Source organism: Fusarium sambucinum, chromosome II (genome assembly GCF_050947815.1).
Source record: "Fusarium sambucinum isolate potato_lamoka chromosome II, whole genome shotgun sequence".
Taxonomy (NCBI): domain Eukaryota; kingdom Fungi; phylum Ascomycota; class Sordariomycetes; order Hypocreales; family Nectriaceae; genus Fusarium; species Fusarium sambucinum.
This window is the reverse complement of record NC_139293.1, coordinates 7123087-7137050: the sequence shown is the minus strand read 5'-3', so window position 1 is coordinate 7137050 and position 13964 is coordinate 7123087. Positions and strand designations below refer to the sequence as shown.

General features: G+C 47.1%; 4 protein-coding genes across 4 annotated transcripts; 2 read left to right on the top strand and 2 right to left on the bottom strand.

Annotated features, from left to right (window-relative positions):
- Window positions 1-4686: 4686 nt before the first annotated feature.
- On the top strand, window positions 4687-5760 carry FSST1_009287 (RNA polymerase II transcription elongation factor-domain-containing protein; the record flags this gene model as incomplete). Its single annotated transcript, XM_083226246.1, has 2 exons — window positions 4687-4795; window positions 4850-5760. 2 exons carry the CDS (start codon window positions 4687-4689, stop codon window positions 5758-5760), a joined length of 1020 nt encoding a protein of 339 aa, XP_083085248.1.
- Window positions 5761-6029: 269 nt separating this feature from the next.
- On the bottom strand, window positions 6030-6556 carry FSST1_009286 (Mss4-like protein; the record flags this gene model as incomplete). The annotated part of the gene is made up of 2 exons (XM_083226245.1): window positions 6030-6404; window positions 6455-6556. The coding sequence occupies 2 exons, from the start codon at window positions 6554-6556 to the stop codon at window positions 6030-6032; spliced, it is 477 nt and encodes a 158-aa protein (XP_083085247.1).
- Window positions 6557-6899: 343 nt separating this feature from the next.
- Window positions 6900-9623, bottom strand: FSST1_009285 (ribonuclease P/MRP protein subunit POP1; the record flags this gene model as incomplete). Its single annotated transcript, XM_083226244.1, has 1 exon — window positions 6900-9623. One exon carries the CDS (start codon window positions 9621-9623, stop codon window positions 6900-6902), a length of 2724 nt encoding a protein of 907 aa, XP_083085246.1.
- A 2741-nt stretch (window positions 9624-12364) lies between these two features.
- Window positions 12365-13793, top strand: FSST1_009284 (uncharacterized protein; the record flags this gene model as incomplete). The annotated part of the gene is made up of 4 exons (XM_083226243.1): window positions 12365-12403; window positions 12457-12480; window positions 12542-13130; window positions 13183-13793. 4 exons carry the CDS (start codon window positions 12365-12367, stop codon window positions 13791-13793), a joined length of 1263 nt encoding a protein of 420 aa, XP_083085245.1.
- Between the last annotated feature and the right edge of the window lie 171 nt (window positions 13794-13964).

The window sequence follows — 13964 nt, the reverse complement described above, 5'->3', positions numbered from 1 at the left end:
TGTTTTGCTTCTATGACCCACGGACCATACAACGAATAGAAAGACTGCTGCTTCTTGAAGGTTGACGATAGCAATCACTTTATTTCATACAAAGAACGTCTCGAGGAGTAGTCTAGTTCAGGTTCTTTTACCAACTTGAGTACATGGCACGTCAAGTCAAGCAGTTTTTGTTGGAATCCGATATGTTAGTCCTCTTGCCTATCATGACATAAAATGAAAGCTCTGTAGTCTCCTAGACTAACCAATTACTCTAATGATCAACCTATAAATTTTGCTTGTAATTCGTATCGATCCTTTGTCAATTGGCACAAGCCGTGTCAATTGATGCGGCAGGAATACAGCTAGTAAAGATAATCTATGTGGATGTGTTATATCTATGTACTATCTAACTTCTTGGTTAGAATATCGATTTCACTCTTGTATGAATCTCGATAAACACTTTCCATAAACACTTCGGTAGCCAATCAGGAAGCAGACATAACGCCCTGACTCAATGATTCATGATAGCCTCGATAAGAACAACCTAGTAACTAATGCTTTCTTTTGGCACATATGTAGGACATCGAGTTTGACCCACAGCAATACCATCACATCTTTGCATGTAGGTATTGTGTACTGCAGTGCAAGCGCAATATGTATCAGCCGCAGTATTCACTAATAATGTACATTAAATGTGAGCCTGGGATAAGCGAGTCCTATTTGTTTGTGTTACAATATGGCGACCAACCATGGCACACTTTGGGGGACGAAAAATTGAAGAATGAAAAACACTTCCGATGATCACCGCATCTTCATTTCCCAAATATTCGGGCGAGCTCTATGCCGAACTGGGTACCCTTGAAATGGGATTGATAAGAAACAGAATAAAGAAAAAAAGTAAACATGATATCATTGGCGATAGGATACAGTAATTATCCCTCAGGGTATCAGAAAAATTGACCGCTGGAAACATAAGAGACGAAATTAGTAGGTCACTTTATGTTCCTTAGACTACAGTTCTTAGACTACTTATTTTTATACCCTAAGACTTAGGAGGCCATTTTTTCTGCTACCCACTACTAAGTTATCCCCAACACTGAGATTAGTATACAGGTATGATGTACATATCATGAACCGAAAAAAAGCCTCACATGACGAGTCTCCAGGTTTTCCGATCGATGAAATATTATTTGCTTGTCTATCACATATTAGAATGTGAATTGTCTGTGATTTGCGCAGATCTTGATATCCCTCAGCAGTAGATCACCCGCATGTCTCGGAGTGATAGCCTCTTAGAACTTGGGCCAAGGGTAAACCCCACGCCCCTCGATCAAGGGTTTTCCTTCCGGAGGAATTTGTAAAAGACCGGGGCTCATTTAGTGTTCTCTAATCGAGATACATACCATGCAGTTCATTCAACTGTTCAACGTATGCGGTTGCAAGGCCGTCTGAGAGACCTGGAATTGTAACGGTAAGGGGGACGTCAGGAGCATATGATGTGCGGTTCTGCAGGTTCCAGGCCTTCCATCCCTGTGATCAAAGCTGCTCATGTTTTCAAGTCAATTTAACATGCCCTATTGGCACAGCTATTCAAAGGCACCCGATGAATTAGCTGAAACTCCTTACTTAGTAGCCTACCCAACACATGCCACCAAAAGGCCGTTCACCTTTGCCTAGTACTTGACTCTCTAACCGCCCGTCCGGCCGAAGCATCGGCCGATCAATTTAATGGCCAGCTGCAACCACTCAATAAAACCGACACACCAGCCAAAGAGAGACCCCCGACCTCAGATTGGCGGCAACTGTGCTCCTCACAGACGCAAGCTCGCGGGAACTAAGAGTTAGTCCAACTTCATAGTAAAAACGCCTATCATCAAGTCAGAAACTCGAACTTGACCAAAGCTTGTGCGCGTTGGGTGGGTGGCTGAGCTGAGTCTTAATTGAGCATTGGACTTGGCTTTTCAACGATGAATGTCGCCCAAGGCTGTCAATATGATGACCAAGTTCACGCGGGCTGAGCTGGGCTGAGCTGGAAGTCAAAAGACAGAAGCTGGAACTTCCGTACTACATCAACCAATAGCTAGGTATCAGAGCCAAGACATTAAAAACCAGTATCGTCCTGATAACGTAGACCTCAAAACCTTGGCGGCCACTCACTGCATGCCGCTTTAAACTATTTGTGGCCATTATAACCCAATTCTAGTATCCCTTATTCTTGCCTAACTTGGGTCCCAAGTCAAGTGTACTAAGGTCGCCAGACTGTCTGTATGCCGGCAAACAAAAATGGGCTGCATGAGTGATCGACGCGGATCGACGATTCCCGAAGCCATGACGAGCCATCAATAACGGTTGACCTCTCTTGTGACAGGGCATAAGGCACCCAATGCTCCACTCCACTATAACTATGTAGTATTTCAACACATGCTCATCTTTTTGAACCGATGGCGTCTCATCCGTTTGCAATCTGGAAAGGTTCAAATCAACACGCTGCAAAGTATACCGGACCTCGGGCGGGAATACCTAGGTACCAAGCGATCAACGCTTTTACCCAAGCTATGGGTACAAACAAAAAACAAACCAACACGGTTGACTTATCACCAACAGCTGTTGGTTGACAGCCACCACCAGTTGACATGACTTGAGACATCATTCGGGGGTCTAGCAAGATAGGCTAAAGACATTCGTGTGTTTATCGATGCGATCAATCCTGAGACCGAGCATCCTACTATTATGGCAATGCAAGTACACAGACAAGAGAAACACAAGGAGCTTAGACACGAAAAGATAGGCAAGGGACCCGACAGAAGAAATATATTCAAAAAGTCGGTGTATGACAATACCATCACTCTTTTTCATCTTGCCCTGCCCTGCATAATTAGACAGGTAGCTAGCTAGCTATAACCATCATCAATCATGCCGACTAGACTATATATTGTCTGTGTAATGCTTCTCACCGACTAACATCACAAGATTACTCTCTGAAACATGCATCGTCTTCAGAGTCAAACTCGTCCTCTGACTTGACCCCACCAGTTTTAACGTTTCACGCGTTAGGAGGTACTATGGAAACAGTCCTTGTTTAGCCTTATAGTAGGATATAAACCCTGATCCTGGGCAATCTTCTCTCTTCTGAATACCACGAATGATGTTGTTATTTCGTCAAAAGTAAGGAATATGCAGGATGATGGGTGATCTAACGCAGGGAGTTTAAAACCTTGTAGTGCTACCAAGTGCCTGAGCCATCCGAAAGTTTTAGGAACTTGTATCACGGACCGAGTCACCGCCTCAGCCCTGGCAAAGGCTATATACTTCCTTGCATCGTTCTATGTCCTGTCTTATCCTGATCACTGACCTGGAGTCCGTACGAACTAACAACATGTAAGTATCTAGTCTTGTGGCTTGCTGATCAGAAACAAATCACGATAAGTCAAGTTCGCAAGATCATCTATCTATAGCTAGCTCTAGGGCGAGTTCAAGGTCAGAGAGAGACATAAACGATACTGTAGGCCCTATTCGCTGCATGTGCCTACAAGTACGATGAAGGCCTGGTTGCCGGTGACACTCTCTTTAACCCATGCCTGCCAAATATAACCCCGTTTGGTTATTGACAAGATTAAGATCATTGCATCAAAGCTCATTGAGCGTTTTTAATCATACAAGCATAAAAATTATATATGGACGCCTTTTTTTTTTTTTTTTTTTTTTGAGCCGCCATGTCATGATCAGAGAAGAAAGGACGCCTCGAAACATGGTTGAAAACAACCATCCTATACGGCGCACGTGTAGCAAAGAAGGGCGATAAAGTAGATCAAACTAAATCTGTGTCTCTAGTATTTAAAGGGTTATACGAGTTCTTGGAACTGTAGGTAAGAGTTATTGAATCGGGATCGTGAAGCTTCTATACACAAGTCACATAACTTCCAATTCACCTGGAGAGCTTTAGAACGCCGGTCTTAATGAAAGACCCAGTTTAACACCATAAACAGTTTTTTGAAGAATAAATCATAAGACTGAGGGTTTAAGGATTGCCTTGTCAAAGCCAAAACCCTGTCAAGTGATGTAGGCCAATTGTGATACTACCCAACTAGGGATGTCTGACAGAATTAACCTTTGGCGCAATTGACGTCAAGTCACCCGCCTTTCAAAAAACTGAAAGACTGTTACAAAATAAAACGCTAGCCTCTTTGTTGTAAGTAAAGTTTGTGTGTAAACCTTTGTCAGTTTCTCAGCTGAGTCGCATGGCTCAAGGCCTTTTATGTTAATAAGAGCAAATGAGTACCCAATGAATGGTATGGACGTCATTGTGTATCACGGGGCCCAAGTATCTGACGAACCACTCATATAATCACAGTCTGTTTGTGTAACTTAGTGAGGTTATTCTTGTTAACCTTACATCCACCCATACATGTGTGTGAAGGTTCCTTTGTATTATGCCTCCACTTGCTCTCTCGGGCCCCCCTGTTGCCGTCGGGTATCCCCACTAACACTTAACTTACTTAATTCTAGACCCCAGACCAGACCCTCCTCCGGACTTCCCTTTCCTTCACCTGCGCGTCAACTTGGTCCTTGAATAACACTCGATCACTACCATTTGGACATTATCAACCGCCAACATACGATACTTCAACACCCTTCATTGTATTTGAAACATAGATACCCGCAAATCCTTGTACTTGAACCCTTTCACGCTCTGTCGCGCATCACATCATGGCAGCGTCTGGCCTCATTGACCCGACAAAGACGGGCAACTATCCCGTTATCCTTGGTGACGCACTTTTGGGCAAAACCTCAAATGAAATCTTTACTGGCATACAATGTGTGTTTAATTGGCTCCCGTAACCGAATTTCCTAGTACTCACATCCCTTTTAGACAACCACAAACCTACTCTCTCGTCAGACCAAGCCCCAAATTCGGCCCGCATAAAACCCTCGGTCCCTAGCAAAACAACCTCATACGATCTCACCTATACCGATAACGACGAGAAGTATGCATTCACAGGCACAAGAAATACCGACAGCGGCCAATATGTCCTTTACTTCGACCCTAGCCGTGAGGCCTTCATTCTCGACCTTGTCGACTCTACCTTCAAGATGAACGTCACTCGACTGCCTGGTAATAGCGATCCCGATAGTCTACGTCGACAATTTCCACATATCGATAGCAGCGCGTCAAAATCCAGTACCAAAACAGAAAAGAACAACACGGACACAGAGAAGCCCATGACAAAGGCACGCGCCAGACCATCTACTCAGAAGAAAGAAGTCAAGCGCAAACCCGAGAAGAAGCAAGCACCCAAAAATGTCGCGCTCTCACTCCCTGTGCCAATGCCTACGCAGCAACAAAAGCCTGCCGAACCTAAGAAACGTACACCAGCTCCCGAGGAAGATGAAGAGGAGGATGATGACGATGATGGTGGTCTTTTGGTGGAGAACCCTGGCGCCGACACCAGCACGGCGCGTAGAACCGACTTCTCCCCGGCCTTTCCTTCTTTCCGCCGATTTGACGAGTTTATGGACCAGCGCGAATCCGAGGGAGATGATGCTGATGGTGAAGAGGATGACGAGCCTGACTTCGACTTCAAGTTGCCAAGTCCCGTCAACAACCGCAGCCATTATGAAACGGGACCCGACCATATGGATGTAGATGAAGAGGAGGAAGCCGAAGAGGAAGAGCCCGAGTTGGATCTTGCTAAGGAGCTCGAGGATGCATTTGAAAACTTTGAGAACAGCCAACAGGAGAGCCCCGATGGTGATGAGAGTGAGATCAGTGAAGAGGACTAGAAGATGACAGAGTGAATTACTGGCTATCTTTTGGAGGAGTTTGGTTTTGGGTTTACTTGGAGTTTTCAGGGAGACTGTTCAATATCTGTCGCACAACGGTTATTTGGTCAACTCGGCGTTGTAGAGGTTCATTTCGAAAGGCACAATGTTTAACGATACCACCACTCAAGACTCTTTCTTGGTCTCGAAATTTAGTTATACTATTATAAATAGCAACACATGAACAGGAACTACGACCACATGGACAAACGTGGAATTTCCGAAGCACACTATCCAACTTTCTCTGCACCCTCTCCTTTGTCTTGGTACTTCCACTTCTCCCCGGGTAAATGATCTGATATACCCTCGATAGCATCCTCGGACCACAGGTGCACCTCTGAGTACGCCAATTTCTGGCCCCACTGCTTGAGATCCTCTTGGTCAAAAGTTCCAACCGACATGCTCATCGAGTTCGACTGCTCACTACGCCAAAAGAGCCAGCTACCGCACTTAGTACAGAAGCCACGCGCAGCGTCTGGCGTAGCATGGTATCGCGACAGCGTTGACTGAGAGATGAAAACAACGCTTGATACGGGCACCTTGTGTAGCCATGCGATAAGTGACCCGCCATTCTTACGGCATTGGGAGCATTGACATGTTGAACACTTCGCAGATGGATCAGCATGTGAAGATCAGATGGAGAGATGATAGTTACGCCTCTCTTCCATTCATGACTGGAAGGGAATGTCACTTTATAACGGATAGAACCGCAAAGGCACCCGCCAGAGACAGCCGTCGGATGTTGCTCTGAAGCCATAGCGCTGTTGAGGAACCAGGATATTGAAGCGTTTATTTTGTAACAAGTGGTGAAGTTGTATTTTGTGGGTTGTATGACCCCGTCATTCGTACGTTTATATAGATGAGCCGTGAGTGTCAACGACGCCTTTCGCTTCCTTGCCTTTTTGGGTGCTTGGCTGTTGTCGATTTCATTATCTTTCCTGTTCAACTCGTGGCGTCGAAGGGCGCAGTAAGCGAGCATCCACTATCTAGTACCTGCAGATCAGGTTCGGACCTGAGTATACAAACGCTTCCAGTGATCTAATTTCAATAAACTCTGAAGTATGTCGCAGGAATTTTGACCTGCGCTTAATGTGCTCCGTTCAAACGGCTTCCCATTTCGCAAGCCATCCAACACTTTCACCCGCGTTGCGCACGATACAGTACCTTCCTTCCCTTGCATCCTTTTTAACATCATCAAGGACCTTTTGAATGGCAATAGAGCCAATGGCCATACCATGCCCTTCACTGAGACTGAAAGATCCAGTAGTCACAAAGCCAATCAGATCCTCGGCATTTGGTACAAGGGGATGTCCATTCATATCAGACTTGTTGGCTGCCATGGATGGGAAAGGTGAAGGTTTGGCGATGAGTTCAGCAGCAAGTTGACGCTTCAAAGATTCCAAGTCGCGAGGGCCTGAAGTCCTTGGCGGCTTGTCCTTGCTTGCAGTAGAGGGAGGTGCTTGAGAAAGCCATTGTGAGCGGAGATTATGTGGGAGAGAAGAAGATGATAGTGATTCAGGGGGGATGGTGGCTGGTACTTCGGTTTCGGAGGATTGAGGTGCTGGTGACGGCCGGGAAGGGAGGCGGTAGATGCGAGCGCAGGGTGTGATTGTGCCTCGAGAGACAAGCGATATGCGGATGCCTAGAAGGGCGTTCGTGGGTACTGGAGGTGGTGTAGGAGAAATAACGGTTTGGGAGAAAACATCTTTGGAAATCTGGCGGAGTTGGTATAGGCGCGGCTCTTTTTGCTGCTTCAGTGCTTGTGTTGAGCCCATTGACTCGTCGTTGTCAACATCCATGGCGTCCTGGCCGTGACTCTCTTCACTTTCCGGTGCATCCGCAGTACCGAACAGCATCTCAAAATCACTAGCAAAGCCATCTCCAACCTCACCTTTCCTCCCTCCGCCCAGATCGAGAGATTCCCAGATTGTTCTCTTACTCTTTGGCCGCCTCTCCCAAGCCGCCTTCCTTTTACGCCGCTCTTCAAGCTCCCAATCAGCACCTGCCTTGGTCCCAGGGAAATCTCCCGGGAACCAAGGCTGGCCTCGTTCGAAGGCGACCTGACGAATCTCGTCCAGGCCTGCAAAGCGCGGGTTGCCCCCTGAAGAAAGGGGGTAATGCACTAAGCAGTACCAGATATGCTGTATACACTTCCAAGGGGCAATTAAGGTCCATGTACCTTGTGTTTGGGTACCAGTGCCCGTATGTGAGGTGAGGAGAACGATAGGGATGGGAGGGTCGGTTTGTATTGGTTTGAGAGGTGTCCCAGGGTTACTTTTGCTTTTCCGTCTATCGACTTGTTTCTGTGACGGAAGAAGAGACGCGCGATGGCGAATATCTCGGTCAAAAATGGTATATGGCTTTAAACCCTCCTCCGCTGGCCAGGCCGCAATCTTTTCGAGCAATCGTAATTGCGCATCGTTATCCTCAGGGGGCTCAATGCGCTTCGGAGGGTATTGAAAGCGAGGATCCTGCACTGAAAAACTCAGTACGGTACCTACAGGTAGGGTAGCCGCATTGGTAAGCCCTACCAGTCCTTTGAACATCTCTGCGTGTGTATTCTTGGTCTTGTCTCTCTGGGTATAGGGATGCAACACGGCCAAAAGGGATTCTGTTGAGCCCGGACCAGACAGATCGATACTGCCGATTTCAAATCGAAGGTCCTCAATGTAGAGTCGAGGGGTTTCCTGTTTTGTCAACGACAATAATTCGTTAAAGAGTTCAAGGAAGGCTGATGGGTGTATTCTTAAGAACACCTGTCTCTGTTCCTTCTTGGATTCCTGGTTTGGTTCCGCTGTGGGCGACTCAGGATTCCATAGGATAGTGCATGGTCCAATAACTTGTCGATCATGGTGATTTGGCTGTCCTCCATTCATGGCCCGACTCAAAACCCCGGTCCACGTCCTACTTCCAAGCCTCCATTTAGTTCCCTTGTTATTCCAACATGAATCTTGAACAACACCTATTCGTTTCAAAACGCGTTCGATTCCAGCGCGATTGCCAAACAAGCCAATTGTGCTCATGTAGCTCGTCTCCCAGATGATCGCTCCTCTGTCGCCTTGTGCTCGATGGGTTGGCCGATGAATCTTTTCATTCGGCGTCAACGGTATAGCGAACCGCCATAGAGGGTCCAATGGATCAGTCATTCTTGCCCTTTTCGCATGCCACGAGTGAGTCGGTAGCCAGGTTTTGTTCATTTGTCGCTTGCGGAACTTGGCCTTGGGTTTCGGGGGCTCGTTCAGTTCGTTTCGCCGAATCTTTGGTCTTGGTGCCCGTCCTACAACAGCCAATGACTTTTTCATGTCGATATCACCGTCCTTTTTGGCCTTCACCAGGCTAGCCTTGCGCTTCCTCATCGCTAAAATGCCTAACTTTCGCGCTGTCTCGGCCCGTATCCTCGCTCTTGTTGTCCTGGGCTTTCTCCGCCTCGCTTCCACTACTGGGGTGTTGTCGTCCTTCATCTCTTTGACTGCGCGCTTCCTCAGTCGACGAGGCACCCGCTTGGGGTTGTGGCTCGCCGTGCGACGGCGTAAGCCCCGGGGAACTTTCTGAAAGGCACGACTGCTACCGATGGCCTTGGACGTTGCCATACTTTGTTCCAGAGCGCGAATTTCGAATTCGTGAGCAGCCACGAAGGCCTGAAGATCGAGTGCACCATCTTTGAGTGCAGTCTCAGCAGGTAGTGCAGGAATACTGCGTGCTGCGTAGACCATTTGACGCCTCTGCACAAAGTTGTCGCCGCGACCATTTGCCGCTGGAGTATCGGCCTTTCGCTTTCTGCTATCTGTCCCAGATTGGGCTCCGGTAGACGATCCCGGAGCCATGGCGAAAGAAAGTCGATAACAAGGATGTCAAAGTTGTGAGCTTTGAGATTGGATCTGATATCAATTAACTTTGGCGCGCAGGGTTGGCGCAAAAATAAAGCTTTATCGATAAGCTATCTTGTTGCTGACGATGATGGATGGCTCTCCAGCCCACCCAGGCTCTTGACCAACAGCATCACGACACCTCAGTAAAAAGTACTTTTCGTTCTAGAACAATATTTAACTCCCTTCGCATCATTGTTGGCCAAGGCAATCGTTATTAAATATTTCAAATCTCGAACTGTAAGTTTTCATTGAAGAGAAGAAGATCGGACGCTAAATCAACTTGAGCCGAACACGATGCCGTATTATACCCTGGAAGTATTCAGGTTTATATTTCGCGAAAGCTCCGTACAAATTAGATAGCGAGCAGACTCTTGTAAAACACGAGTCTCTGGTCTTGGCTAGGTTCGTATCGCATCCTAGCCTAGCTATCTGGTTGACGACGGACGATCAATGGAGCTGGCTGTTGAGAGACAACAAGACGGTATCAAATATCACTAACCAGGTGAAGTATCTTGGAAAAGATGAAAACGCCTCTAATAAGGGTATCTATCTATAATATCCGTTGCGCCGTTCGCCATGTCCCTCCCCTTGGCGTTGATCTGGGAAGATCAACTTTTTATAACCAATTCATAACAAAGAAGCCTTTGTAACAGCAAATAAATGTTGAAAAATAAAAGCCTTGATGGCAGTATTTCATCTCGTCAACCAACAACACTGTAATGCCTTCTCACGGCTTCAGCCAGCTGTCCGGGAGGCTGGCACTTGGAGCACAGCTTATGGCCCCTGTAAACTGGTCAGTTATGCCCCGACTAGTGTGAGAGGAACAAAGCATACCAAAACTCTGGGGGGTCAACAACTTTAGGCGAGCATGGCCTCTGAGATCTTTCATAGTTGGGGCACCACTTTCGTACAATCCAGGCGTGATGTTGGCACCGGAACTCGACCTGAATAACCGATTAGCAGAGTTCAAGGCTCATATTGTGGGTACAGGAGCAACTCGTACATAAGAGTAATTACACATCGCAAATAGTCTAGTACGGACAAAGAAATGTTCAAAGGTCAACAACGATCATCCCCTTTTCTGCAGGAACGGCTTCCTTAATACATTCATTCCCCCGTTCCAGTGTCATAAACTATTGCGGAACTCTCGAAAGTGACCGATGAGAAATGACCGATGCTTGGAACATCACCAACAAAGTATCATACTTCAAGTATCACATTGCTTTTTTTCTCTCTCGAAAAAGCCATTTACTGGAAGCGATGGCACTTGCAGTCCCTGGCAGGGGATTGAGAGACAAATCGGGCAATATGCGCTTGGGGCTACAGAGTACAGAGCGAAAAGAGCATACATGGCAGGGAGTTTTCTCTTTTGTCATCTCTTTTCCCGTGGGGAGAGAGATCTCTCTCAATCTAAACCAGGAACCGTTATGGCTCAAGGATTCACACGTGGTTGGGGGAATTCGTAATCCCTGTTATAGCATGTGTGTTATCATGAGATAAACAGGCCAGGAATTCGTACTTGCAGAATCATCTGCTGTGTTGTAGATTCTTCAGTTCGAGCTAATGGCCTTTTGGTTTTTCGAATTCTCAAGCATTATCTCTTTTCTCAACCGTCTTCCATCATTGACCCTGGTCTATTCGTTTCAGGTAATTAGCCTCGCTTACAACTTCAGCTCAAGAACATGGGTTCCTGGTTGTTAAATCGTCACATTGAGCTAGTTGGTAGATTCAACGGAATTCGAGACATATGCAGAGAGGCAATTTCTATCACAGCAAAGAGCACTACCTTATTGTGTTCTGTCACGTCTGTGCTATGAAGCGGCAGTAAGAGCAGCTCAAGATATGCATTACGACACTCCAAGACATTGAGAACGATTTCCCGAAACTCGACTCAGGATTCCCTTTCTACATGAAACATGTGCATCGGTGGCTGTCCGTCAAGTCGGGTTCAAGCTTGCAGAAATGACCTGCATGTGAACGGATCTGATTTCTCCTCAAAATCAAGGGAGAGGAAACCCAGAAGCCCATAAGCCTCATGTGGCTGTGCAACTCCAAAAAACCATATCATCTGCGGCGTCATGACGACCACAGGGGCTACCATCTTTCCATGTGATTCGTACCAACTGCCAACCCAGAATTACATGTGACGGTATCTCCATCATACCTTTACATGTAATAAGTCGAACGATTTGCAATACTCTTATTGTCACGAACTACCTACTTATCATCCCATTTCTCTACTGTACCCTCCACACTTCACATACTGCAAACTACAGGCTAAGATTACAAACTACGGGTAGACGGCCCACCAGACAGCACGATAGGGGACCGCATTCTCGGGCCAGCCACTGGCGGCGTCCACTAGAATTGGAACCGTTTGTCAATTCAAGGCCGAAGCCTTCGCCAAAGTCAAAGCGTGAACAGCAGAAGAAGAATGGCCTCTTTAAGTAAGCCACAGCCCCAAGAAGATTAGAGTTTCACTGCATAGTTATATGACCAAAGATATCCCCGATCGAATTTTATGCTCTATATAGTCTTGATACTCCTTCCTACATACGAAAATCCTGACGAAAGACTGGGTGTTATCACAACCACGCTCAAGCGAGCTCCTTATCAACGCAACTGTTCATTCAGTCATCTACATCTTGGTCACGGCGGACTCTTGAACCAGAGAGTATCTCAAAACCTCTACTAACATGGGCTTTCTCAAACCTGAAGTCGGCAAGGCGCGAAAGGTTAGCATTTCCCTCCCGCCATCACTCACCGTTATACCAATTGACTTCTACAGCCAAAATTCGACCTCCATCTCAAGGTATTATTTTCCCATCTACAGCCAGTAATTTGGATAGAGGGCATCGACTCATGCTTGTTAGATATACGACCTCAACAACGTGCCACTTGTTTCCGGTCAATCATTTGTCAAATGGCACCTTTCCCATTCCATGACCGCGGAACACCGCGGCCGCACTCAGAAATGCCCAATCGCCAACCATAGAGTCGACTACAGCTTTGTCACTGCAGTTCCCGGCATTCGCATATCAATAGACCGCAACAATCACCTTGCCGAGTGTCCTATGGAATTCGAGGTTATTCAGGAGTTTGGTATAGCCGAAAAAGTCACACTCGGTGTCGTTCGCCTCAACCTCAGTGAGTATGTCGAAGAGAGCGAAGCCTTTGTCAAGGATGTTTCGTCGCCTGGTCGCATGCGTAGCGGCAGTTTTGGTGTCAACTCACATGGCACCGGGACATCACGACCACGTCGTGATTCCGATGTTGTTGAAGATGGCATTGTGAGAAGATATCTCATGCAAGAAAGTAAAGTCAACAGTACCTTGAAAATCAGCATTCTCATGGTTCAAGTCGACGGTGAACGCAGTTATGTAGCGCCGCCTCTCAAGACCGCCCCTGTGTTTGGTGGTATCGGCGGTATCATGGGCGAGGCGATAGAAGACGAGGCTGGACGTAAGTGAAACCACACATAACTCATGCATGCCACGGCTAACAGTTCGATCAGCCATAGCTGCTACCGTACCTAACTTATCAAAACCACGCGACGCTGCGGAGCTTCAGGACCTCTACCGGAGTGTCCTTACTGCTTCATGGTGCCGTCAACCCGAAGAGCATTCCGCAGAGGAAGTCATCGACGACATCTTTAATGGCGGCAACGGCTGGAAAACGAAGCCGCATAATGCCTCGCCCGTCACGGATGGGGATGATGACGACGACGACGATATTGGCCACCGTGGTACCGTTCGAACCCGTGACGTCCGTCGTATAACTCACAACCTCCTTCACCCTCATATTCACGGCCACAACCATCGATCACCGTCACGCCACCGGTCTAACAACGGTCCAAATGGCTCCTCACATAGGCGTACACCAAGTAATTCAAGCGATAAAAGCTTTTCTACCGTCACAGTCACACCGTCCAACCGACGCAAGGGTGTCCGCATCCACGAGCGCCATCTCGACCATGCGCGCAGTATGGCGAGTATGACGTCCACCATGACGCTCGACAGCGATCCCATGCGGGAAGCGAATTATAAAGGGGCTCGCGAGGTCAAGGAGAATGATATGCGGAACGATCTGGTTGCTTGGCGGCTACCGGGCGATCAGGTCATGTAAAGTATCATTTGAATGGCCAGGAGTTGGGGAAACACGGGTCGCTTGCTGTCTTCGAACAATCGCATACGAGCCAATCAACACAAATAATTAATCAAATACATTGTCTTCTATCTTTGGAAAGTTTCATTTAATTCATCCCGACGACCCTCTATAGTGTCTTCTAGAATCTAC